We start from the raw sequence: 26,655 nt of genomic DNA, 5'->3' as shown, positions 1-26,655 counted from the left end.
TCTAAGTGTTTTATTAAATGCAGTTAGAGACAATACAAGATTTCCTATGAGTGCCCTCTTCCGCTCTTTTATATAGAAGTCTATCTTAATCTTATTCTTATTTTATTAAAACAGTTAGACAGTAAATGCAAGATTGAGTTGTTATCCTGGGAGTGGCCTCTGTCTTAAATAGAACTTAATCTTACTATTTTTTTAAATACTTGCTGTATCAGAGGGCTAGAAATCCGATTCAGAAAGTTTAAAGTTAAACTCCACTATTTATAATTGTACATGCTTTATTATAAAAGCATATATATATTATATAAAACATTTTTGTAACTTTGACCCCTTTTTCGTGGTATCCAATTGGTAGTTACAGTCTTGTCTCATCGCTGCAACTCCCATAAGGACTTGGGAGAGGCGAAGGTCGAGAGCCATGCATCCTCTGAAGCACGACCCAACCAAGCCGCACTGCTTCTTGACACAATGCCCGCTTAACCCGGAAGCCAGCCACACCAATGTCCTGGCACGCCACAGGAGTCGCTAGAGCGCGATGGGACAAGGACATCCCTGCCGGTCAAACCCATCCCTCACCTGGACGACGCTGGGCCAGTTGTGTGCCGCCCCATTGGTCTCCCGGTCGCGGCCGGCTGCAACAGAGCCTGGACTCGAACCAGGATCTCTAGTGGCACAGCTAGCAACTGCGATGCAGTGCCTTAGACCACTATGCCACTCAGGAGGCCCATGCTTTAGTTTTATTGTACTGACTGCAAGCTCTCTCTCTTTATCCATAAACTCATTGAAACCCTTGTCCCCCAGCAGAATCAAACTTGTTGGTACAACAAACAAACTGCTCTAAAATCACAACCAAAAGCACAATTGTTGTTATTGTAGTTGACCAATATCCCCACAAAAGTCAAACACTTTATCACAATAGTTGCCATTACTGACAATTTACTCAAAATGGCTGTTGTATCATGTGGGCAGGTCACCCTGTGGGGTGCCTTGCAAAATAGGTTTCTAACCTAAAGGATCCAGATGTAAAAAAATTTAAATAAAAAAAATACTCACTTGAGTGTCTGTGTGTCAGCTGCCTCCAGAACTATGCGGTTGCCCTGCTGGAACTCATGTGACTTGGAGCGGTGCAGCACCGTGAAGCCTGGCAGCAGGTGGATGAGCTTTCGGCTGGGGGGTGGGGGCGTCCCGGGGGCCTTCACCTTGTTTCTGCGCCTCATGGGGGGCGTGCCCGGGGGGGTCATGGTGTTCACCACCAGTGGAGTCCGGGGAGGAGTGTGGGCAAAGTGCCTCTGACGGGGCGAGGGGGGCAGGGATCGATGACCCATGTCCATGGGGGGGAAGGCCCCCAGTCCCAGGTGGCTGTCCACGGTGAGGCGGTCTGGCTGGACATAGGGGCCATACGGATAGGGTAGCAATGACTGGGGGCTGTGGCACTGGCTGTGGTGCTGCTGGTTGTACTTGGCCTGGACCATGGGGCTTTGGGAGAGCTGGAAGCGGACCCACTGGCTGGGTTCTGGAGAGGGGAAGGGAGTGTTCTCCTTGCCAGACTCAGAGGTGGGCCACTGGATGGACCAGTCCTGCTTAGCATGGCTACCTGCTGTGGAGGAGGAGGAGGAGAAACAAGAAGGAACATGTTACAGATAACATTTAACCACAAACAATTACCTGATACCTTGACTCTGCTTAATTATTTACATTTATACATGTCATTTAAGGATAATAAAAACTAAAATTTGATTAGAAAAAAATGGCCTGACGATAGAGCAAAAAAGCGAGAGAGCATGGATCTGACATCAATAGCAGATGTAATGTAGCATGGGCTCAGATAGGAGAGGAATAGAGGAGAGTGATGCTTGATTAACCACAGCCACCTTGATCCCTAAACATTAGATGAGAAGCTGGAGATGAGGTTGATGTTGAATAAGTGAGACAGAGGAGTTTGGTTTGGGAGAGCAGAGAAGAGAGAAATTATATTTTCAGCTTAAATGGAAATATTCACCTCCGTTATTGGGCAATGAGTCATCCTCGAGTTGTTCTTGAAAGAAAAGAGAAGCAAACAAACGTTTAATTGATTTGATAAAAAGATGGCAAAAATATTGTTTGTTTCCTCTCTCTTTCTGTCCATCAGAGACCCAGCCATTGTACTAATCACAGTCTCTAAAATTCAACTCTGATCTGAATGCAGTATCCGAATTAGCTCAATAACACTAATGGCTATGCATTCTCCCGAAAGGCTTGAAGGAAAAAAAGTATTCCTTAGTAGTATTTCTTCCCTGTGATGTTTTAAGACAAGCCCACCAGAGACTTCTGAAGGGACAAGGAGAGGGATAGAGAGATGTGGAGTAGAGGGAGACACATTGGGAAAGGAGAGAGAGAGGGAGAGGGCTGAAGTAACAAGAGTGACAAACAGTGTCCCCGGGATAGTAGAGTACAGTATATACTGCGTGTACAAAACATTAGGGACACCTGCTCTTTCTATGACAAAGACTGACCAAGTGAAAGCTATGATCCCTTATTGATGTCACCTGTTAAATCCACTTCAATCAGTGTAGATGAATGGGAGGAGACAGAAGGATTTGAGACAATTGACACATGGATTGTGTATGTGTGCCATTCAGAGGGTGAATGGGCAAGACAAAGATTTAAAAGCCTTTGAACTGGGGTATGGTAGTAAGTGCCAGGTGCACCGGTTTGAGTGTGTCACGAACTGGTTTTTCACACTCCACAGTTTCCTGTGTGTATCAAGAATGGTCCTCCACCCAAAGGACATCCTGTCAACTTGACACAACTGTGCGGAGTCAACATGGACCAGCATCCCTGTAGGAATGCTTTCGACACCTTGTAGATTCCGTGCCCTGACAAATTGAGGCTGTTCTGAGGGCAATAGGGGGTGCAAATCAATATTAGGAAGGTGTTCCTCATGTTTGTACACTCAGTGTACATAGACTATAGGAGTCCTAAGGGATGTGTCCACTCATAGGCACAGACTGGGACTGGGAGACGGGTTGGTTGTTAAAAGACATCCCTCACGACTAGCGATCCAGTCTGTATTTTAGAGGGGTATTTTACAGCCAGGCCAGAGTTCAAACTGCACTGGACATTAGAATTAGTCATTGCAGTTCTATGGTGGACGTAATGATCTGTTCAGATAAACAACACTATGGAAAGTTTATGATCTAATCATAGAGGCTACAGTGGACTGTCTGCTTGCATGGATCTCCTACACACAATCACTATCAATGCTGCACTCAGTCTCAACATACAATAATACAACTTTGCACATAGTTACTCATGGTGTTGCATATTAATCAACTTCATGCATAAGCAAGGCCACATGAGTTAACCCCTGAGATGAGAGAGACTTCTAATGATCGAGGAGAACTGTATACGGGGTTAAACAGTATACAGGGGTATTGGGGTGGAGACGGCCTGTTTAATGGAGTACCTCTGTGCTCTACTCTCTCCTGGAGAGGCACCAGCCTCCTTCCTGCACTTCAAACACACGCAAGCACACACTGTGGGGACTCTGAAAGTGTGCTGCACAGTGCACCAAACTCCTCAGACAAGACCAGGATGCAACAGGAAAAGAGCCAGACGGAGCGCTCCTCAACTGCTCAGAAAGGAATAGAAGGGGAAGATGACGCACGATCAAGCCTCCTTCATTAGCAAAAACGTACGACAAACAAGCCACTCGAAATTAAAAAGTTTGGCATCTCCTCACTTGAAATGTTTCGAAATCATCAAAGAGCCTTCTTCACCCTTGAATGCCAGTAAACTGACACTAGGTCTGTAAATATAGATGATGACGAAACACACACACACACACACACACACACACACACACACACACACACACACACACACACACACACACACACACACACACACAAAGCCTGCGATACTGAGGAGGATTTTAGTCAAATTACCAAAGGCTTCAGATCAAATCACAGCCCAGCCATTAATTAAACACAAGACCTGCATAATCCAATATTGTCTGCAGACATCCATGTAACTGATTAATAGTGTGAATAGTCCACGTCTTAGAGTATCCATTTCCTTGGAGTCTTTCCATTCTGTTTGTCAGGGCTAGAACCCTGTGAAGTGACAGTTCCAGAAAGGCCTATACAGTAGAGAGAGAATGGAGTGTAATCAGATACATAAACACATTGCCTCATTAATGACTTAAAGGGGCAATCTACAGATGCTACATCCATTTTTGAATGTATTCATTAATGATATGTACCCACTGATTCTTGAAGAGTATCATTTATTAATGCCTCATGAGCTTAGTTTAACTGTCGTACCCCATCAGAACCCAAAATATAAGCTTGTTTTACTCCCATGTTTGTAAACAAAGTAAATGTAAACAAACACTATATAGCCTCAAAACATGGTCCTTGCATCCATAGCGCTGTCTCTGAATTTGAGAGTGGTTACATTTCTCCAGCCCCATCCCTCAGCTTTTTACCGAAACAGGGGCGGGGAATCACTTTGTTATTGTTTCAACTGCTGATTGTCCCTTTAATTTACCAACCATACTAGTATTTTACTTGCTCGTCTACCCATCCACTTCGCTCTGGCCAAACGCCAAGCCCACTAACGTTTCTTCTCCACAATGAGTCTGGAATTTATCTCCTCATCGTGTGTATGCAAACACATTCAAAAAACTGTTCTGATTCATCCCAGAAACCAATGAGTTGGGCCAGAGCCTGAACACAAGTGTGTAAAGCCAGAGATATTAGAGAAAGGAGGAGATAAGAATCCTATCGGGAAATGAATGAAGGAACATGTAACACCCCACCCATCACACTGTCGACCAATCGCATTCACGTTGTCATGCTGCATCATTCAGTTGCTAAGCTAATCGTCACACAATCCCTTCTCAAAGTCAGGCTATCAGTCGAGAAATCTGCCTATTTTCCTCTAAAGTAACCAATGTCACCATTCCAAAGCTATATGATATTACAGAGAACAAGTTAATTATCTCACATCTCAGAAAAGATTTGTAATGTACTTGTCCACGAAATTCATGCTAATGTTGGGTTTTTGAGTTTACGCCCAATTGAGTCCCATTCACTCATTGAAGGAGTGCTCTCCTTATCCCAGAATCTCCCAGAATGCACCAGGCGGCCTATTAATGATGCATGGGCAACTTACAAAATGGCTGTTAATACGATTCCAATGGAGTTTCCCATCTCCTCCAAAGTATCTCTGGTAACGTGCCATTATGGGAAATTAGTCAATGGCTTTGATCCTCTGATTGTCTGAGACTCATCTCTTACCAATCTATGCAGTGATAGATAGAACAGTGGAATAAAATTCAATATGAGTCTTAGCAACTGGTTTATCAAAATTGTAACAAAACTCGACTGCAGTTAGTTCATGTGATCTCACTTGTAATAACAACAACAATATATATATATATATATTAGCTCTTCTTTATCCCATTTAATCCTTCTCTATGGGGCTCCCTATTGCTCAACAAGACTCCCCCATAGCTTACAATTACGTTATGTTGCACCCTATGAGTCCCCATAGCTCACAAATGTTCCAAAGCCCATTCATTCTAGTACTTTGGGTCCACCTGTCTGTAGGGTGGCATGTGCAGCCAGTGTTCTCTGTGTTGTCACTTGGCAGTAGCAGAGGCCCTATACAGTACAGTAGCCTGAATTTTCTCCATAGTGCTTCACAACACTTTAGCCCAACAATACACCAGTCAGAGGAGATGTATTGTATGAGTAATTATCCAAGATCATGATTTTTGGTAAATGGCCAACGCATTATACATCCCCATTGTTAATAGCAGATCTTTACATGGGGAGAGTGTTGGGAGAAAAGGTGGTCAACAGCATACTAATTGGACTAATTAGGACCAGGCTCTGGCTGTTGTGTGGTAAATGGCAGAGAAAGGCCACTGGGATTCTATCTGGTCCATTAAACTGCCATAATAAGGCTGCGTGGCAAATGACACCCTATTTCCTACATAGGGCCCATAGGGCTCTGGTCAAAAGTAGTGAATAGGGTGGCATTTGGGATAAACCCTTTGTGAAAGGATGCCATATGCTCCTCGGGAGGAATCCCTGGAAGGATTGTTTTTTAATTCAGTCTTTTGAATGGGATGACTGTGGACGAAGGAGGTTGTTACGGCATCATCAGTAGCTAGATAGCACTTTATGTTGGCTAACTAATCTATCATTGTCCAGATGATAGGTAACCTAAAAGTTGTTTCTCCACCTTCTGGCATCTGTGAACATCCCCACATTTCTCTCCCTTATTCTCGCTCTTCATTCTCCTCTCATAAATGGAAGAAACTTGCTCTCCTTTTCCTACTCCTTCTCTCCTCTCCCCTATTCTCTTTTCCTCTCTAATCCTCCTCTCCTCTTCTCCTCTACCATACTCCTTCCCTCTCCTTCTCTCCTCTTCTCCTCTGCCATACTCCTCTCATCCCTTCTACCATACATCTTTCCTCTTCCTCTCCTCTTCTACCATAGTCCTTTCCTCTCCTTTTCTCCTCTCCTCTATCATACTCCTTCCCACTCCTCGTCATCTACCATAATCCTTGCCTCTCCTCTTCTCCTCTTTTCTTTGCTGCTCCCTCCTTTCCCTTCCCCATTCACTCCTCCTCTCCTGTACTGTCATCTCCTCTCCTCTTCTCCCATACGCCTCTGCTCGTCTCTTCTCCCATACGCCTCTGCTCTCCTCTCCTCTCTCCTCTTCTCCTTTTTTTCTATACTCAAAGATGGCATTTGAAGCGAATTAATGGTGAGTGTAATTGAACCGGTCTTAAGGCATGGCAAGCGTGGGGACAGTCCATTTAATGATGAAAAGATGAGTGAGGACAGATACTGAATCTGAGACTAACTTCAGGGCACGAATTGTCGCTCTCATGTAAACCTAGCTCTCAGCGTTAGGGCTAGATCAACAATATTAGTAAGGACAAGGCAGGATGTTGGGTTTACAGTGTGTGTGTTTTTGTTTGTTTGTTTGTTTGTTTGTTTGTTTGTTTGTTTGTGTGTGTGTGTGTGTGCGTGCGTGTGTGTGTGGGCGCCTGAAGAGGGGCATGCTGGGTCATAGAATGTGTGGATATTGCAGCAACACAGAGGACCAACTGACGAGCCCCTAGCTGGAATAATATGAGTCACTAAAGCAACTTGTGAGCTGAAATACAAAACAAGAGCTTTGTTGAAAGCGACAATCACCTTGCATTTGTTTTTAATATAATAAACTATTCTAAGCTATTCTAAGTGTTCTTAATAGCTGACATTCTCATTTACTGTAAGTGTATTACTTAACTCACTTTTTACTATGCATTTATGCATTACGTTTCTCTATTTGAACCTTTAAAACCTTTTTATGTATGCAACTGTGACGGACATCACTGTACTTGATTAACCATACATCTTCCCCACTAACAAGGTCACACAGAGACTGAAACGCGGGACCTCTGTCTCGCAAACACACCCCACTGGGCACAAAATGGTGGAATCAACGTTGGTTCAATGTAATTTGTCAATGTATTGTGAAGTGGAATCTATGTGGAAAATACAAATATTGTACCTTTAAAACAATGTCAGATTTTTTTATACACACTATCAGAAGAAGAAAAGACAATTTGGGCAGCATCTCCTACTGGAGGATTGATCTATCAACTGCTACCCTTTAGTCTCCCATTCAAGGTTTTAACCAAGCCCAGCCCTACTTAGCTTTGATATTTGTCACTAACTATTAGCAATGTGCTACTGTGAGCAAGATTGTTGAGAGATCTCCCCTAAAAAACTAAATAGAATCACTTTTGCTATCGAAGTCAAGGGAGCAAGGAAAATGTTACCATACCTTATCACATATCAATGATGATATTTAGGCCTACAGTTGAAGTCGGACGTTTACATACACCTTAGCCAAATACATTTAAACTCAGTTTTTAACAATTCCTGACATTTAATCCTAGTACAAATTCCCTGTTTTATGTCAGTTTGGATCACCACTTTATTTTATGTGAAATGTCATAATAATAGTAGAGAGAATGATTTATTTCAGCTTTTATTTCTTTCATCACATTCCCAGTGGGTCAGAATTTTACATACACTCAATTAGTATTTGGTAGCATTGCCTTTAAATTGTTTAACTTCGGTCAAACCTTTCGGGTAGACTTTCACAAGCTTCCCACAATAAGTTGGGTGAATTTTGGTCCATTCCTCCTGACAGAGCTGGTGTAACTGAGTCAGGTTTGTAGGCCTCCTTGCTCGTACACACTTTTTCAGTTCTGCCCACAAATGTTCTATAGGATTGAGGTCAGGGCTTTGTGATGGCCACTCCAATACCTTGACTTTGTAGTCCTTAAGCCATTTTGCCACAACTTTGGAAGTATGCTTGGGGTCATTGTCCATTTGGAAGACCCATTTGCGACCAAGCTTTAACTTCCTGACTGATGTCTTGAGATGTTCCTTCAATATATCCACATAGCTTTCCTTCCTCATGAAGTCATCTATTTTGTGAAGTGCAGGACTCGTTTTACTGTGGATATAGATACTTTTGTACCTGTTTCCTCCAGCATCTTCACAAGGTCCTTAGCTGTTGTTCTGGGATTGATTTGCACTTCTCGCACCAAAGTACATTCATCTCTAGGAGACAGAACGCGTCTCCTTCCTGAGCGGTATGATGGCTGCGTGGTCCCATGGTGTTTATACTTGCGTACTATTGTTTGTACAGATGAATGTGGTACCTTCAAGCATTTGGAAATTGCTCCCAAGGATGAACCAGACTTGTGGAGGTCTACAATTTTCTTTCTGATATCTTGGCTGATTTCTTTTGATTTTCCCATGATGTCAAGCAAAGAGGCACTGAGTTTGAAGGTAGATCTTGAAATACATCCATAGGGACACCTCCAATTGACTCAAATTATGTCAATTAGCCTATCAGAAGCTTCTAAAACCATGACATCATTTTCTGGAATTTTCCAAGCTGTTTAAAGGCACAGTCAACTTAGTGTCTGTAAACTTCTGACCCACTGGAATTGTGATACAGTGAATTATAAGTGAAATAATCTGTCTGTAAACAATTGTTGGAAAAATTACTTGTATCATGCACAAAGTAGATGTCCTAACCGACTTGCCAAAACTATAGTTTGTTAGCAAGAAATTTGTGGAGTGGTTGAAAAACAAGTTTTAATGACTCCAACCTATGTGTATGTAAACTTCCGACTTCAACTATATATAGCATTTGCAAAGTCATCAACAGCGATTGTTGGAATTAAACAAAAAATGAAACAAAAAATAGACAACACAATATGCTTAGGGCTTCAAGCTCTGGTTGATTTCAAATGTAATGATATTTAGTGATATTTAATTATATTTGGTTGTCAACGCAAACAAATATCAACATATGAAGAAGATGAAGAAAAGTTAAAGAATAAGACTTAATCAAATCAAACTTTATTTAAAGTTCATTTAAAGTTTGATTTGATTTAGTCATATTCTATAACTTAGATTTTTGGTTGAGATGGAGACTTGAATCGAACCTATCAATTACTAATTTGCAGACAAACAGGAAATGAAATCCAGACTAAGTCAGTGGCACAGATGGAACTATCCAAGCAGAAGATAAATGTAAATGTTGATAAGTGGTTGCATTGTCAACCAAACACAATTCAATATTACCTTTGATCACAGTAAATAGCCTACAATTGAGGCTATCTTACAAACTAATGTAACATTCAACCTTAAAATGAATAACACATCCACGGCCACATTTTGATGTTACAGTAACTACATTTCTTGTTATCTAATCATATAAAGCGCAGGTCAGTAGAGATCTTCACAATTCCTGTAATAATCTGCACAGAATCTCTTATGGCATTGATCAATCAATCAATCAAATTTATTTATAAAGCCCTTACATCAGCTGATGTAACAAAGTGCTGTACAGAAACCCAGCCTAAAACCCCAAACAGCAAGCAATACAGGTGTAGAAGCACGGTTTCTAGGAAAAACTCCCTAGAAAGGCCAGAACCTAGGAAGAAACCTAGAGAGGAACCAGGCTATGAGGGGTGGCCAGTCCTCTTCTGGTTGTGCCGGGTGGAGATTATAACAGAACATGGCCAAGATGTTCAAATGTTCATTGATGACCAGCAGGGTCAAATAATAATAATCACAGTGGTTGTCTAGGGTGCAACAGGTCAGCACCTCAGGAGTAAATGTCAGTTGGCTTTTCATAGCCGATCATTCAGAGTATCTCAGAGTATCTCTAATATCTAAACATTTTAACTTTGCTGTGCTTTTAAAATGGTTGAAAGCGCAGTAATATATATTTTGGTGACAACTAAACCAAAAATCTGACATTGTTTTTCAATGGAATTTGGTTTTGCTTTTAGACCAACACATTGGATATTCATCTAACTTTAAGCTGTCTTTTTCAGTGGTCACCCATATAGGTTGTAATCTCATTGATCAACGTCTCAACTAAATATTACCCAATTAGCCACATTGAAATGACGTAGTGTGCCCAGTGGGGCATTACCATCCCTTTGAAAACATCTTAACCAGCTACGCCACCAAATAGCTAGCCATTCAGCTGTGCGGGTGGAGACATTTCAAGCTGAAGAGTCCGAGTGAGGTTACAAATCCTGTACAAAGTCTTTATTAGTCACTGTCTTGTCAAAAAACAGAAGTGCTGGCCAACAAAGTCTGCGATGGCCTTAAGAGTCATTACAAAATAATGTGACAATTATTACTTTTTCATGTGATTCGAGGCAAGAGAATATTTTGCGTATTCATGTTCTGCGTAGGAGTTACAAAGACAGGCTTCCATAGAGGACGATGACGAATCCTCCCAACGGACCCCGTTCCTCTCAGATAATTTAAAAATGTAATATTTAAAAGTGGTGGCTGAGCAAGATGGTGTAGTGGTGGTTATATTCTTTCCCTTTAGGTTTAAAGAAAGGGCTGAGATAGAATAGGCCTTTCTCTCCCCTTCGCTCTGAGTATGAGTGGCCCTTACAGCAGCAGCGCAGTGTGTGGTGTTGCTATTACATTCACACCTCTCCCCAGCCATCCGTTTGAAAAGAGCCCATTAGTGTGTGTGTGTGTGTGTGTGTGTGTGTGTGTGTGTGTGTGTGTGTGTGTGTGTGTGTGTGTGTGTGTGTGTGTGTGTGTGTGTGTGTGTGTGTGTGTGTGTGTGTGTGTGTGTGCCCGTACAAGTGTGTCTGTGTGTGTCCAGCGCCTTTGCTGCCTTTGTGAACCAGGAGGACTGGAGAACAAGCACAGCAGTAGTAGCAGCATTTTCTAATGGAACTGTCTGTATAACACAGAGCTACAGTCTTAGTTATCCATGTTGTGCATTGCTATCTAATGTATAGTTGGGGTGAGTTGGGCTGGGTTGGATCTGTTTCATGTATACACCTAGCCTATGTGTGATAATCTTTCAGGCTTGACGCACAAACACGCATGCACCCACACACAGAGAGAGAGAGAGAGAGAGAAAGACCGACAAACACACAGACACACAAAACATACACACAGAAGAAGGACAAACATAAGGACACACACACCCATCTGGACCCTGTATGGGCGTCCAACCGCCTGGCCGGCTCCTGTGGAGGAAGTCAGAACTCAGCCGCCAATCAGCTACCGGCTACAATCTAATCATGCCTCAGGAACAGACACACAGGCCAGACCAGTGTGTGTGTGTGTGTGTGTGTGTGTCCAGCCACTATCTCACCCCAGCCCAGAGCCTATTCACCACCCACAGGTTACAATGAACCTACCCACTGCCCTGCGTAGGGTGCCATCTTTCGGATGGGACGTTAAACGGATGCCCTGACTCTCTGTGGTCGTTACAAATCCCATGGCACCCTACGCAGGGCAGTAGACAGGTTCATTGTAACCTGTGGGTGGTGAAGGCTCTGGGCTGGGGTGAGATAGTGGCTGGATACACACACACACACACACACACACACACACACACACACACACACACACACACACACACACACACACACACACACACACACACACACACACACACACACACACACACACACACACACACACACACACACACACACAAGTAGGGGTGTTAACCCCGGTGACCTGGCCCCATTCCATCATGGCCACCTAATCTTACCCTCAATCCTAATTGGCATATATCACTCCTTACCGCTCCACCATGCTAGCTGAGCGTTCTGGAACCAAAAAATGGTTGCCGTGCAATACCCAAGTGGGTGCCACACATTAGTGGTGGATGAGGTGCGTTTCCCCCTTACTACAGTATGTAAAGCACTTTGTGTTCCTCAGTTGGTAAAAAGGTGCTATATAAATCCAATTCATTATTATTATTATTGCTGGAGTTAGCTGTGTGTAGAATCAAAGGAGGGAAGGGAAGTGAGCCGATGATGAGCATTTGGGCCGATGGGGCGTTGTGTTATCTGACAACAGTTTGGTATGTGAACAGGTTTTCCCGAAGCAAGATCTGCAGTCTTTTTTCATTTGGAGAAAAGAAAATGGTCTGTGTATTATGGCTTTAATGAGGAGAACACTGCAGTGACAATGCAACTCTTCTCAACTTGGCTTGACAACATGTCCTAAAGTATTCCTAGTGAAACATATGAGAGACACATCTGGTGGGCATTAATGCAAACATTTAGGTGTGTGTGCGTGTGTGTATGTGTGTGTAGGAGGAACACACACGCATAACATGGCAGGTTATCCAACCTTGTTATCAAACCTAGTGATAGTGCTGGTTTCCTGATGGTATAGTGCCCCCTTCTGTTCAGCCTGCAACACTACAACACTATGCTGTGCAGTTCAGAAAATAAACATGTGGTCTGTGCTGCCCTCTATTGGACAAACTAGCATTGTACTAAATGCCCTGTGTGCTCAGAGGGTGCATCTCAATAGTCTACAGCAGTGGTTCCCAACCTTTCTCAGTTACAGTACCTACATCAAAATGTTGCTCTGCCCTGAGTACCGCTGAAGTACCCCCTCATGTTCATTTTACCAGTAGGTCTATGGTCTCATGAATCTTCTCAAGTACCCCTTGTGGATAGGCCAAGTACCCCCAGGGTCCTAGTAACCCTGGTTGGGAACCACTGATCTACAGCAGCCTCCTCTCCTCGTGTCCACCCTTCATCTATGCTAATCTGAAAACACTGGACAGGTGAAAGCAAAATGTTTCACCTGTCTGATTATTTTACAACGGTGGAGATTTAGAAAAGGAGGCTAGGAGAGCCTTTTAACAATTGAGATACACCCATGGAGAGGAATGAGGAGACAAGACTACTATGAGAATATCACTCAGTCACAGATAAGGGGTTGACTAGCTCTAGTTGTTACAGTATAGGAGGGCAGAGAGACTAATGCTTAATTAAGACAATAATGGCAAGAGTTATTAATGACTCAATATCGATCATTTATCCCCTAGATATTTTCTAGATATTTCCCTTTCTGTTCCATTCTGGACTTTTGCCAAATCAAGCCTTGTATTATTTGAATATTGCAGGATTTTGCCCTAGTCCCGCACTAACACAACACAATAAACTAGCAGAATCAACAGATTCAATCCTACCATTCATTGTAAACTCCAGCCCTCATTGTAAACAAACACATAATATGCCCTTATCAAACAATGACCTACTTGTAAATGTTTTATTTGACAGTTTCCACACTGAAGGCACATTTCTGAGACTGCATCCTACTGAATTCATAATGTGTTGCAAAATCTGGTCAACAGGGGGCGACATTCACCATATTATGAAAACTCCTCATGAACTGTACGTATAGATAGCCTAGTACTGATCCTGATCTCACGAGCTACATAAATAGGTTTTGCGTGTAGCTTGTAGCGAAACATATGTAAGCTTGCGAGATCAGGATGGTAGTATGAGGCTACTGTATAGTACACTAACTGAAAGCTCCCCACGAACTGGCTGTGGGCCTTGCTGACGCAATAACAACCTGGAGAAGAGTCACGGTTACATTGCAGAGTGCCCTCCCTCGCTCTGTCCCTTGCTCAGCGATTGCATGTGTTAGGGCCCTACCTGACTTGTCCCCACTGTCTGCCTTTCCCTCCCTCCCTCCCTCCCTCCCTCCCTCCCTCCCTCCCTCCCGCCCTCCCTCCCTGCCTCCCTCCCTCCCTCCCTCCCTCCCTTCGTGTGTGTAGGGTTCCTACCTGACTGGTGGGCCTTCCTGAGGCAGGACAGAGAGGCGTTGAGCCGGGCACACTCCTCGTCGTTGGCTCCAAACTTCTCCATGGCCTCACACACCTGCTCATCACTCATCTCCAGCAGCCCCTCCAGAGTCACGTCGCCCGGATCCATCTCCTACGGAACACACACAAGTAACCTGGTCCCAGATCTGTTTGTGCTTTTGCCTACTCCATTGTCATTGACAATTCCATAAGGAGCTGGCAAAAAAGCAGAAACAGACTGGCACCCAGGGTAATACTCAAGTACTATAAGTCAAATTCCAGTTATTGCAGGCAATAGCTATTGCAGGTTTTAATTTCTCCCACACAGGGAGTCAGCATACATGGTTTCCCAGGTATAAATCAGACACTAATTTAAAGGAAAAAACGAAAAACAGCAGACTACTAACACTCCTGGGCCCGTATTTACAAAGAGTATCAGAGAATGCTGATATAAGACCAGGTTTGCCTTTTACATGCTTATCATTATATGGACTTCGTAAGACACTTCGTAAATACAGGCCCTGGTCTAGACCCACTGACACTGAGTGGCTCCATTCCTACTGTAACAATGTTGCTTCCGTCCCTGTCCTTGCCCCAACAAATCTTTCTCCTTTGTCAAATAAAGTCTTGATTACTATATTGCTGAAATCCCAACTTGAATCTTTTGATCAAGTGGTTATAGCCTACTGTTATACCTGACATATTTGTGTCAAATTCCTGACATTACCATTAAGAATGATTTTAACACATCAGTTTGATTTTTCCCATATAGAAGTGTTCTGTATAGATATGTCGCATTTATGACAACACGCAACCTTGTTGGCGGCAGCCTACCTGAATGTATGGCCTATAGCAGTTATTTATTTAGATCCATTCAATCCTCATGAAGAGAAGCGAAAGCCGTCTGAGCCTTATTCTAGTCCTATGTTTTATTCAATGTTAAGAAAGGTCTCCCATGAAAAAGGTCATGTTTCAGCCTCTGTCTTGCATAGAGCACTATCTAGCCATTTCACATCAGCTACGCTACCAGGGTAACACCCCTGGCCCAGACCCATATAGTGTCTTTCATCCTACTGCCAGAGGGATTTCAATACTAAAAACATAACTATTTTCTTTTTTCCCCTTACTCTTACTTGCACAAATTTTGCAGACCATCGGCTATTTGTAAGAAGGTGTTCCTTGCAATGATAGTGATACGTAGATGTAAATCAATGTACCTCAGTGACCTCCTTCCTCAGGTTGACAATGCGGAACCAGTGTCCCAGTCTGGGGAAGTCCTGTAGCTCAGTGCTGTCCTCCTGTGAGGCCACTCTCACTTTACAGGACAGCTGGCGACTGAAGTACTTCACCAGCTTTCCCTGCAGGGGGGGACAGAGGGACATGTGTGAGTTAGAGATGGAGGAGCACAACCAAAAGTTCTGGATAGCTATGAATGCACGGAATCATAGTCCATTAGAGCAGTACTTTTCAAATCTCACTTTTGGGACCCCCAGATGTTTTACAAATGTGTTGTAGTGCTGAACTAGTTTGATAATTAGTTGATGAGTTGAATCAGGTGTGCTATCTCTGGAATTGTTCAAATACATGTAACGGCTGGGACAGGTTTGAAGTAGGCTGCATTCAATAAAACATATTGTGAAGCTATACATTGTTTGTTTGTCACCTCACTGACCAAGGGCATTCCCCCCTGATTTCTCAGTTTGGCCGGGCGGCCAGCACTAGGAAGAGTTTTGCTGGTTCCAAACTTCTTCCATTTAAGAATGATGGGGGCCACTGTGTTCTTGAGGACCTTCAATGCTGCAGAAATGTTTTGGTACTCTTCACCAGATATGTACCTCGACACAATCCTGTCTCAGAGCTCTACAGACATTTCCTTCGACCTCATAGCTTGTTTTATGCTGTGACATGCACTGTCAACTGTGGGTCCTTATATAGACAGGTGTGTGCCTTTCCAAATCATGTCCAATGAATTTCATTTACCACAGGTGGACTCCAATCAAGTTGTAGAAACATCTCAAGGATGATCAATGGAAACAGGGTGCACCTGAGCTTAATTTCAAGTCTCATAGCAAAGGGTCTGAATACTTATTTTAATAAGGTATTTCTGTTTATTATTTCTAATACATTTGCAAACATTTCTAAAAACCTGTTTTGGCTTTGTCATTACGGGGTATTGTGTGTAAATTGATGAGGGAAAATGTTTATTTGATCAATTTTAGAAAAAGGCTGTAACGTAACAAAATGTGGGAAAAGGGAAGGGGTCTGAATACTTACCAAATGCCCTGTATAGTGTAGTTTGGATTAACTACCAACTACCAAAACTGCACTCTCAAAAAGTGAGATCCATCTGTGCAATATTCAGCCCATGTTCATTAAGCACATGTGTTAAAGGCCCAGTGCAGTAAAAATGCATTTTCCTGTGTTTGATATAATATTAGACAACAGCTGATGAAACTAACACTGTAAAAGTGTGAAAAAATGTGATCATTGTTATTTCCTGGTAGTTGCAGGTTGAAAATACAATCTACACAGGACCTTCTAATCCCTACTACTGCAAATAATGGTAATAATAATATTTCCATATCAGTTCTGTGAACAGGATATATGGCAGGAAGTTAGATATATAAAATAATGACCGTGACTGGTGTATTTGCAGAACCACATAAAAGGTCTCTACGCACTTTGTCAGCAGCATACCACCCGGCATCCCACTGCTGGCTTGCCTCTGAAGCTAAGCAGGGTTGTTCCTGGTTGGTCCCTGAATAGGAGACCAGGTGCTGCTAGAAGTGGTGTTGGAGGGCCAATAGGAGGCACTCTTTCCTCTGGTCCCAAAAATAATATCCCAATGCCCCAGGGCAGTGATTGGGGACATTGCCCTGTGTAGGCTGCTGTCTTTCGGATGGGACGTTAAACGGGTTTCCTGACTCTCTGTGGTCACTAAGGATCCTACGGCACTCATCATAAGAGTAGGGGTGTTAACCCTGGTGTCCTGGATAAATTCCCAATCTGACCGTCATGACCACCTAATCATCCCCAGCTCCCAATTGGCTCATTCCTCCCCCGTTCTCTCCCCTGTAACTATTCCCCAGGTAGTTGCTGTAAATGAGAATGTGTTCTATGTGAACCTACCTGGTCAAAATGTATAAACTTTAAACCAAAACAGAATTTCTCTAGGCCTTTATGAAACTATAATTTATTTGTTCAAAGCAATTTGAGATAATTCCCTCTCAATTAAATGTCCTTTACTGGCTGTGCCAATATATCAATAGAACAACAACAAATTCCTGGACAAAATGAACGATGGTACATCTCTCCACTTTACCCTGCCCATGGCATGGATTGATATTGATAAACACACTGATTACCATCTATTTCCTTTTTTAACCATGAGAAAACAAAGTCTGAATCGTAAATAATGAAATGTCCCTTTGGTGAAGCTATGGTTACGTCCCAAATGGCACTCTATTTCCTATACAGTGCACTACAAAATACATTCTTAAATGAACTGCAACAACTAGCCACTAGCACTACAATTACTGAAATAGGTGTAAGCTATTGTATAATACAGTACATAGAGCAAGTGTCATTAAAGTAAATATTTGACATGGATACTCACCAACAAAAACATAAACAATCTATTTCATTTCATGACATTTCTCATGGGAGGAAGGAAGACTGCTATCTCTAACTCATTACACAAATAAATTGAATTATCTAAGTCTAAAACACTAAACCTCCACATGTGAATCTTTTATATGTCAGTAGATCTCTAAGGAGCTTGGCAGATTCATAGACGCTTGTTCCTGTGTTTGCATTGTCATAAGAATACTTGTTTGGTTAGACAGTTTCTACCCAAATCTTTAGTTGTGGAGTACCAAACGTTTTAAAGCTCTTGTTCATGGGCATGGATAGTGGTGTATGAATCGTCCTCTGTCCAATTATACTTTTTTAGGACCAGGTCAAAAGCTTGTTTTCAATAGGAGAATACTCCGTTATTCAAGGGGTGAATGGCAAAAGTGGGTAAGTAGCAGTCAATACCACCAGAGAAACAGAAGTAAACACTGGATTATGTGGAGTTTGTCTTTTCACACTAATCCTAGGTCCCAGTGAGTGTGTTTGAGCTCCGAAGGTTATGGTTACAATTGAGTTATGGAGAGCTGATACTTGACCTGCTCCCACCGCTAAGGCCAGTCATTTGTTGTCTACACTAGGGAGGAAGTGCTGGTCATAACTAGGGTTGAGGAGTTTTCAAGGAAGCGTGCAGTAAAGATCATCATCGACCCCGCCCACCCCGGACATCCCCTATTCCAAAAACTCCCCTCTGACAAACAGTTCAGGTCAATCATGACCAAAACCACCCGCCAGCTGAACAGTTTCTTCCCCTGTGCTGTAGCCCTCACCAACCGGCCATCGGGCTCATAGGGATAAAGAGACTTTGCACTCTGTGCCGAACACTGCACCTTGCCATCATTGACCTGCAAAACGAATAACTTCACTATACTGCATTTGCACTATGTATACCTCTGCACAACACTGTATATGCACTGGATATATACACGTCATGGCAGCACCCCTCCCTCTGCATATATAAATATATCCCCACTGCAAATTGTATATCCTCACTGTAAATCAGCCTATACTCTAGATTTTTATGTTTTATGTTTACTGTGTGTCTATATTGTATATTCTGTTTGTTGAATTTGTGTAAATTCCTCTGTCTGTGTTCTGTCTGTACAGTTGTCTATTAGCAGCAGTCTGCTAGCAGTACCAATTCACTGAGTCAAATTCTAGGTATATGTAAATGTCCTTGGCAAATAAAAGTGATTCGGATTCTGAGAACCTAATCAAAATCTTATATGATGAAAAAGGCATCTGAGATACAGTATAGTCAAACCTATCCCACGTGCATCTTACTTTACAACAGCGAGATACTGCGAAACATACTCTGACACACATTAAGCCCATTTCTGGACTAAAAAGCAAGCTCAAAGGAGAATCCCCAGTGAAAGTGCTATTTAGTCCAGGACTATAGGCTTAATCTGTCAGGGAAAGGTCAAGACAGCTCTTTTGTGCAAAAGTAAAACATCTAAGTGAACCCAAAGCTCCTCAAACCTGTGATGTAAGAACAAGTTCAATGTATTGAACAGTGCAGGTGGACATTTTACAAATTAAGTAATATCCCACAATTGCAATGGTTAGACGCTTTCATATTCGAAGTAGTAGTTTCTATAATAATGCATATATCAGGGTTAACACAGGACTTTGTCCGAAATTCAACAAAGAAGCAACAAGTGCAGCAAAGATCTATGGGGTGCAACTGGTGCATGATTCTGCTACAAGTGCATAAGTCACCTGCCAATGAGTCTACACACTTGACCCGACTCGGAGGAGACAAGGTAAAGGGGCAATCTGCAGGTCAAACAATAACAAAGCATACTGTACCACCACCACTTTTTGCCACTGTTATGGTAAAAAGCTGAGGGATGGGGCTGGAGAAATGTAACCAATGTCATAGACAAAGCCATAGATGCAAGGACTCCATGATATCATGTATTTCAACTATGTTTTTACGCTAGGCCTACAATGTTTGTTTACATTACATTGTTTACAAACAATGGAGTAAAACAAGTTTATATTTAGGGCTTGAAGGGGTACAACAGCTATATTATTAAAAAAAGAATGGGTATACAGTGCCTTCGGAAAGCATTCAGATCCCTTGACTTTTTCCACATTTGGTTACGCTACAGCCTTATTCTAAAATTGATTAAATAAATATTTTTCCTCAGCAATCTACACACAATACACCATAATGACAAAGAGAAAACAGGTTTTTTTTATGTTTGCAAATGTATTCAAAATAAAAAACAGAAAATACCTTATTTACACAAGTATTCAGACCCTTTGCTATGAGACTTGAAGTTGAGCTCAGGTGCATCCTGTTTCCATTGATCATCCTTGAGATGTTTCTACAACTTGATTGGAGTTCACCTGTGGTAAATTCAATTGATTGGACATGATTTGGAAAGGCACACACCTGTCTATATAAGGTCCCACAGTTGACAGTGCATGTCACAGCATAAACCAAGCTATGAGGTCGAAGGAATTGTCTGTAGAGCTCTGAGACAGGATTGTGTCTAGGCACAGATCTGGTGAAGGGTAACAAAACATTTCTGCAGCATTGAAGGTCCTCAAGAACACAGGGGCCTCCATCATTCTTAGATGGAAGAGAGCTGGCTGGCCGGCCGGCCAAAATGAGAAATCTGGGCGAATGCCCTTGGTCAGTGAGGTGACCAAGAACCCTATGGTCACTGTGACAGAGCTCCAGAGTTCCTCTGTGGAGATGGGAGAACCTTCCAGAAGAACAACCATCTCTGCAGCACTCTATCAATCAGGCATTTATGGTAGAGTGGCCAAAAGGAAGCCACACCTCAGTAAAAGGCACCTAAAGACTCTCAGACCATGAGAAACATGATTCTCTGGTCTGATGAAACCAAAATTTAACTCTTTGCCCTGAATGCCAAGCGTCACGTCTGGAGAAAACCTGGCACCATCCCTACGGTGAAGCATGGTGATGAAAGTGTCATGCTGTGGCGATGTTTTTCAGTGGTAGGGACTGGGAGACTAGTCAGCATCGAGGCAAAGATGAACGGAGCAAAGTACAGAGAGATCCTTGTTGAAAACCTGCTCCAGAGAGCTCAGGACCTGAGACTGTTCACCTTCCAACAGGATAATGACCCTAAGCACACAGCCAAGACAACGGAGGAGTGGATTCGGGACAAGTCTCTGAATGTCCTTGAGTGGCCCGGCCAGAGCCCGGACTTGAAACTAGTCTAGCATCTCTGGAGAAACCTGAAAATAGCTGTGCAGCGACGCTCCCCATCCAACCTGACAGATTTTAAAAGGATCTGCAGAGAAGAATGGGAGAAACTCCCCAAATACAAAAATGTCTAAAAACCTGTTTTTGCTATGTCATTATGGGGTATTATGTGTAGATTGATGAGGGTAAAAAAACTATTTAATCCATTTTAGAATAAGGCTGTAGCGTAATAAAATGTGGAAAAAGTAAAGGGGTCTGAATACTTTCCGAAGGCACAGTATGTCATTAATTGAAAAGTCAAAAAATGGATGTACCAATCGCAGATTGTCCTTTTAATGTATACAATCTAAAGCTTTTGTCCAACACAATCAGTCAACCAATGAAAAAAAGAATAAGTCAATGAAATGTATTCATAAAGTTTTTACATCAACAGCCTGCGAGACAGGCAACTGCTTGTCCACTTGTGAATACATTATTACAACATACTAATGCAATGCTATTAGAACTAATCAGGAAGAAGAGCAACTTTATGTAAATCATCTACTGTGCCCTCTGCCTCAGAAGGCCCAAACAATGTGCATGCAAACACCTGCACATACACTACACCTAATCAGGCTTTAATACAACCATGTTTTTCCTGACTGACGATACCTGCATGACACAGCACAGTTTCGCCGAGTCAAACTATTAGCCCTACATTTCAAAGTGCTGTTTTTGGTTGGTAGCTAGGGAGTGAGGAACTTCACACTGTGAACTTTTGTTAGATCAAATAATTGTGACAGCTGGACATATCATGGTATCTATTCAGCATGTTCTATTCACACTAACATGTAGGCTAATGATTTAATTTGTGGCCATACTGAAGGCCTGGTTATAGGGCCATACTGTATGTTTTCAATATCTACTCCACTCTGAAATTCAATTCAACTCCAGCCTCTAGGCCTACTTACAGTATCCCTAAAAATATATTGTAAAATGGTGTGCCTATATACATATGAAGTCCATATGAGTGACAGATGTGGATTTGTTTTCCTTGTATCATTGGGGAAAGGGAAATTACATGATTAAGTTAATAAACAAACAGTATATACATACTATTCCTTCATCTGTGGTCACGTAAACGTCATTATACATTTATTGCAGGCCAATGTCATCTCATCATGTTTAGGATAATGAAGTTCCCCTATTTTACTCACACACATCAAGTCCCATCACATTGGGCCTTGGTTTATATAGTTCCATTTGAAAGCCTGGAACACACCAGGGAATGTCTACGTAGTCTAAACCACATTGGGGCCTAAGTGCATCTGAAATGTACACAGGGTATGCAGACCCTATTTTATTAATTTGACAAACACATATATCTATGTTTTGATATCAAAAACACAACATTGGGTTTGGATAATATCCTGGCCAGTACATAACGCAATTTACGAAATACACTGTGGGCCTATTAAATCAGATGACAATTCGAAGCAATTTCACTAATAGACACTTGCATAACAGTCGTGGCAATATAGCCTGGCTGATGATAGAAGCGCGAGCTGATGATAATGGCAATGATGACGATAATAATATAAATCATACACAAATAATGTTTAGGCCTCAGCGTTCTCATGGAGAATTCGGGTGGAGAAGAGTGCACGGTGCTAAAACTGAACATTCCACCTTCTTTCCACCACCTGCAGAATGCGCAAGCCCACAACAGCTCGCTCACTGCAGCTACAGCTTCTTGATTTATTACACTGCATAAAACACATTTCGGATATAGGCATATAAAATATAAATAACACAGTATTCCAATTGTATAGTAGTCAACCGTTTCAACTACATTGAATAATGTACATTGATGTTGATTGACAGACGTGACCACTAGCGGTTGGGGGGGGGGCAGTGCCCCTGTGACAACAATTTTGGACCCCCTTGTGGCCCCCCTAAATGTGGAGTATGAAATAATTTTGACATAACACATTTTTGCTATCGTTCTTTTTTTTACATCAGTTATTAGACAGTGGCAACGATGATGATTATGAACATGGTATTTTGCCTGCTAATGCCTGCAATGCAGTGAAGAAAACGATATGACAACAATAACGTCTAATGTAACTGGCCCCTCTAACAGTACAACTGGCCCCAGCTTGGCCCCCCCAGTTGAAATGGTCTAGAACCGCCACTGGACGTGACAACCAACCCTACATTGATTTTGATCAAAATGCATAGCTTGATTAGCCTCAATGCAGCCGTAGCCTATTCATTCTACAGAATGGGTGCTTTTACTTACCTCCAGCGTTCGTATTTCTTTTTGTGTCAAGTCGTTGGATGTGGCACATTTGGTCCTCAAACCCTCCAAGCTGGAAATGCTTATGTCTATCATATTTTGAACCAACTCGCACTGCTGCAAAGCTTTTTGCAAACTCAAATGCTGCTCATCGCTTTTTGTCATATTCTCCTCGTCCATAGTTTGCGAGCAGTGGTCGTTTTTATGTGTACTTCAACAAAAATATTCTACTCGGGGGAAAAAAAGGTGGAAATAGCTCCATGTAAAAAGTACCCTGCAAAACGCCAGCCAACGTGGTGTTATAATCTATTATATACACTGGTTTAGAAACGAGATGTGATCTATGTGAAAGTCGACTTCATTGTAATAGTCCTTGTATTCCTGGTGGTGGTTCATCAAGGTGTTTCTGATTGAGCCTGGTACTGATGCTGAGGGCTATATCGTCAAACACATTATGCAGATAGCCTAGGCTATACCCCCTCAACAGAAATACAAATCAGAACACAACCGATCAAGCCTTATCTAATAAATCCAGTCAGCGTTCTGTTTGTTAATTTCAAATAAAAATCATAACGGATCAATAACACTAAAGCAGCTTCGTATAATCATTTTAAAAGTGATGCTGTGTGGATTGGGTACAGGTTCTACTCGTCACACATGCCAGCAGCTGCATCCCGGTTCGCTCCCACCACCACACCGACATGTTTCACGTCAATCAAATCCACAGCATTGCCCATGGAAGCTGCGGGAGAAGAGGGGGGGGGGGGGGCACTGTTTGGGGCACCACCAACGAGTGATGCTGCGTGTGGGAAGAGTTATCGCGAGATTATATTAGTGCAGTGAGCGTGAACTCAGGTTTAACTTCATACCAGTAGGTTCCATCATCAGCTCCACATAATTGTAATGTCATGTTTCACTAAACCGGGATAATTTTTTTATCTAGGCTTTTCTACATGTGCCCTTTTAAGGCTACTTGTATCTTGGTCAATCCACACACACACAGTGATGTGGTAGTAAAAAAATAGATTACTGCTCGCAGTGAAAAAAAGTTCTCTATACTTTAAATATTTTTTTAGAAGGTGAGCAAGCCATTGTGCAAAAAAAGTACCCTCCACTGCACACAGACAATAACCATACATATGTTACAATTGTATACTCCACATGAACTGCAACAGTTATTGCCTGTCTGTCCAAATTAAATTACAGAACGCTGAGTGAGCCTGAGTAGGCCAGGTCAACATCTCTCACTGAATTATACATTATGACAGCTCTTTCTCTTCTGTGGGTGGGGGGGAAATAAACAGAGGGGCGATATAGAGCGTTACAAGTGAGTGTCATCTTGAATGCAGCAGGTAGTGGGGAACCAGTGATTTTTATGACATTTCCTCCGTCACCTGCGGAGACATCAGACAGCATTGTGTCTCACTGCTGGACTGAACAGGCATGGTGCCGTGTGTTGTGCTACCTGCTGGAAATCCCATCACAATTAAAAATAGAGCTACCCGGCTTCTAAAGGCTACACTACATTGTTGCCCAGTTTCTAGTGAATTATAGAATGATGTCTGTTGTGCCTAATGTACAGTATGTGATCAGAAATACAGCTGATCAAGCAATCATAAGGATTTATTGTAGGCTGTCTGAGCCTACAATAAACTAATTATTTGGGTTACCGATTTTTGGCACCCTTTTGATTTAAATACTTTAATTCAACTGCCATATTTAGACAAATGTCACTCACTTTTTGATAAGTGCACAACTATGAAAGTGCTACTAGGCTACATTTGCATGCATTTCAGTGAGTCAAATGTATCCCTTAACTTTTGAAAGTTAGCATACCTCTGTACATTCCAAATGGCAGTATACATTGTGGTCATCTAAAATGTTTCATAAAATTAGTTTTAAACTTAACTGCACTAACCTTATACTTTACCAAGGACCAAAAAGCAATGTGTCTGCATTCATGGTCACAATATACCCAATTTTGCCTTTGGTAACTAGTGGAAACAATGTGGGGGGGCACAAGACAAACACGCTCAAAAAGTGAGTGGCGTCTGGCGTGTTTTTTGCTATTCAATGTCTAACTGAAAATGATCCTAGCACCTCTGAAAGTGATGACCGCTTCCGCTTTGCTTCCGTATTGAGGCTCGTATTGTTTGAGAATGGGAGTCAAGAATATGTAAAATTCATGAACACCGCGTGGTCAATTAGCTAAATATGACCATGTCAGAGTTTACCCCATGTCCTACTTACGAGTGAGTGGTCATTTTCGTCGCTAAAGGACCGGTCTCTTGAAAGTGGTAATCTGTAGTGAATAAATTCATACACAAAAACCGTTATTGTAGTAAAACATCATATTTTAACGCTGTTTCGTTAATTTGATATGGCAAAATGGTTTCACTAATGACTGGTGAGATATTGTTTTTCAACAAATAGTTTTAATAGGCGCAATGATGACAATTGACAACAAAAAATAATCTTCAATGTTGACGATACAAAGACCAGAAGTACAAAATCGCCCCCAGGTGGAATGTTATTGGGCAAGACCATGAACATGGTTTGTAAATCAATGGCCGACACACGTGGCTAAATGTAAAGATGCTCAAGCTAGATACATAAACGAGAATAGGACTAAGACTACAACAAAAGTCTTTCGGTCAACATGGACTTTTCTTGAAGAGTCAGCCAAATGATCTTGAATCGGAGTGTTACTCGTTCACAGCATAGCTAGCTGTCGTAACTGTCCCTGTAGGATCCTCGAGGTAACCGTAGCCTCCCTAGGCCCTAATTATTGTCCCTGTAGCCACCGCCGGAGGAGTATCCACCGCCTCGGCCTCCACCACCGCCGCCGCTCCTGTATCCGCCACCACCCCCGTAACCCCGGTCTTCACCACCATAGCTACGGCCACCGCCGCCACCATATCCACCGCCACCACCATATCCACCGCCGCCTCGGGAACCTCTGAATCCACCGCCTCCTCCGCCGCCGCGACCGCCACCCTGGCCTGCCTCATTCACACGGATGGTTCTGCCGTCAAGAGACTGACCGTTCATTCCCTCCATTGCATCCTTAGCATCCTCGGCATTGTCGTACTTCACAAAGCCGAATCCACGGGGCCTTCCTGTTTCTCTGTCCATGATGACATCACATTTAGCGATGTTTCCGTACTTGGAGAAAGCTTCCGCAAGAGATTGCTCTGTGGTGTCGAAGCTCAGGCCACCGACGAAAAGTTTTCCTTCGTCGGACATGTTTCTTTGTCTTTTACGAACAGAACGAGAAAAGCTGCTGCTTGGAGAGGCACGTCGTCGGAAAAGAAATGGAGGCTTGCCGCGAAATATTATAAAGATTAATTTGACTCCGCCCACATTAAATCAACGGATGCGA

At 42.5% G+C, this 26,655-nt stretch overlaps 2 protein-coding genes across 2 annotated transcripts in view; both read right to left on the bottom strand.

The window, feature by feature from the left end:
- LOC123730423 (kinase suppressor of Ras 2) overlaps positions 1–23,973 on the bottom strand; it is a 71,538-nt gene extending 47,565 nt beyond the window's left edge. Inside the window, exons 1-5 of the mRNA XM_045707065.1 lie at positions 23,277–23,973; positions 15,396–15,536; positions 14,161–14,311; positions 1,997–2,032; positions 1,051–1,594 (exon numbers count right to left, since the gene is read on the bottom strand). Of these exons, the coding sequence (XP_045563021.1) occupies positions 1,051–1,594; positions 1,997–2,032; positions 14,161–14,311; positions 15,396–15,536; positions 23,277–23,453 (1,049 nt within the window). The 5' untranslated portion in view covers positions 23,454–23,973. The remainder of the gene's footprint in view (positions 1–1,050; positions 1,595–1,996; positions 2,033–14,160; positions 14,312–15,395; positions 15,537–23,276) is intronic.
- Positions 23,974–25,692: 1,719 nt separating this feature from the next.
- cirbp (cold inducible RNA binding protein) lies at positions 25,693–26,573 on the bottom strand. Its single transcript, NM_001139676.1, is given in 1 exon segment — positions 25,693–26,573. A coding segment is annotated over 1 exon segment (465 nt). The 5' UTR covers positions 26,520–26,573; the 3' UTR covers positions 25,693–26,054.
- Between the last annotated feature and the right edge of the window lie 82 nt (positions 26,574–26,655).

This window comes from Salmo salar, chromosome ssa24, assembly GCF_905237065.1.
Source record: "Salmo salar chromosome ssa24, Ssal_v3.1, whole genome shotgun sequence".
NCBI lineage: Eukaryota > Metazoa > Chordata > Actinopteri > Salmoniformes > Salmonidae > Salmo > Salmo salar.
This window is presented reverse-complemented; position numbering and strand designations above follow the sequence as displayed.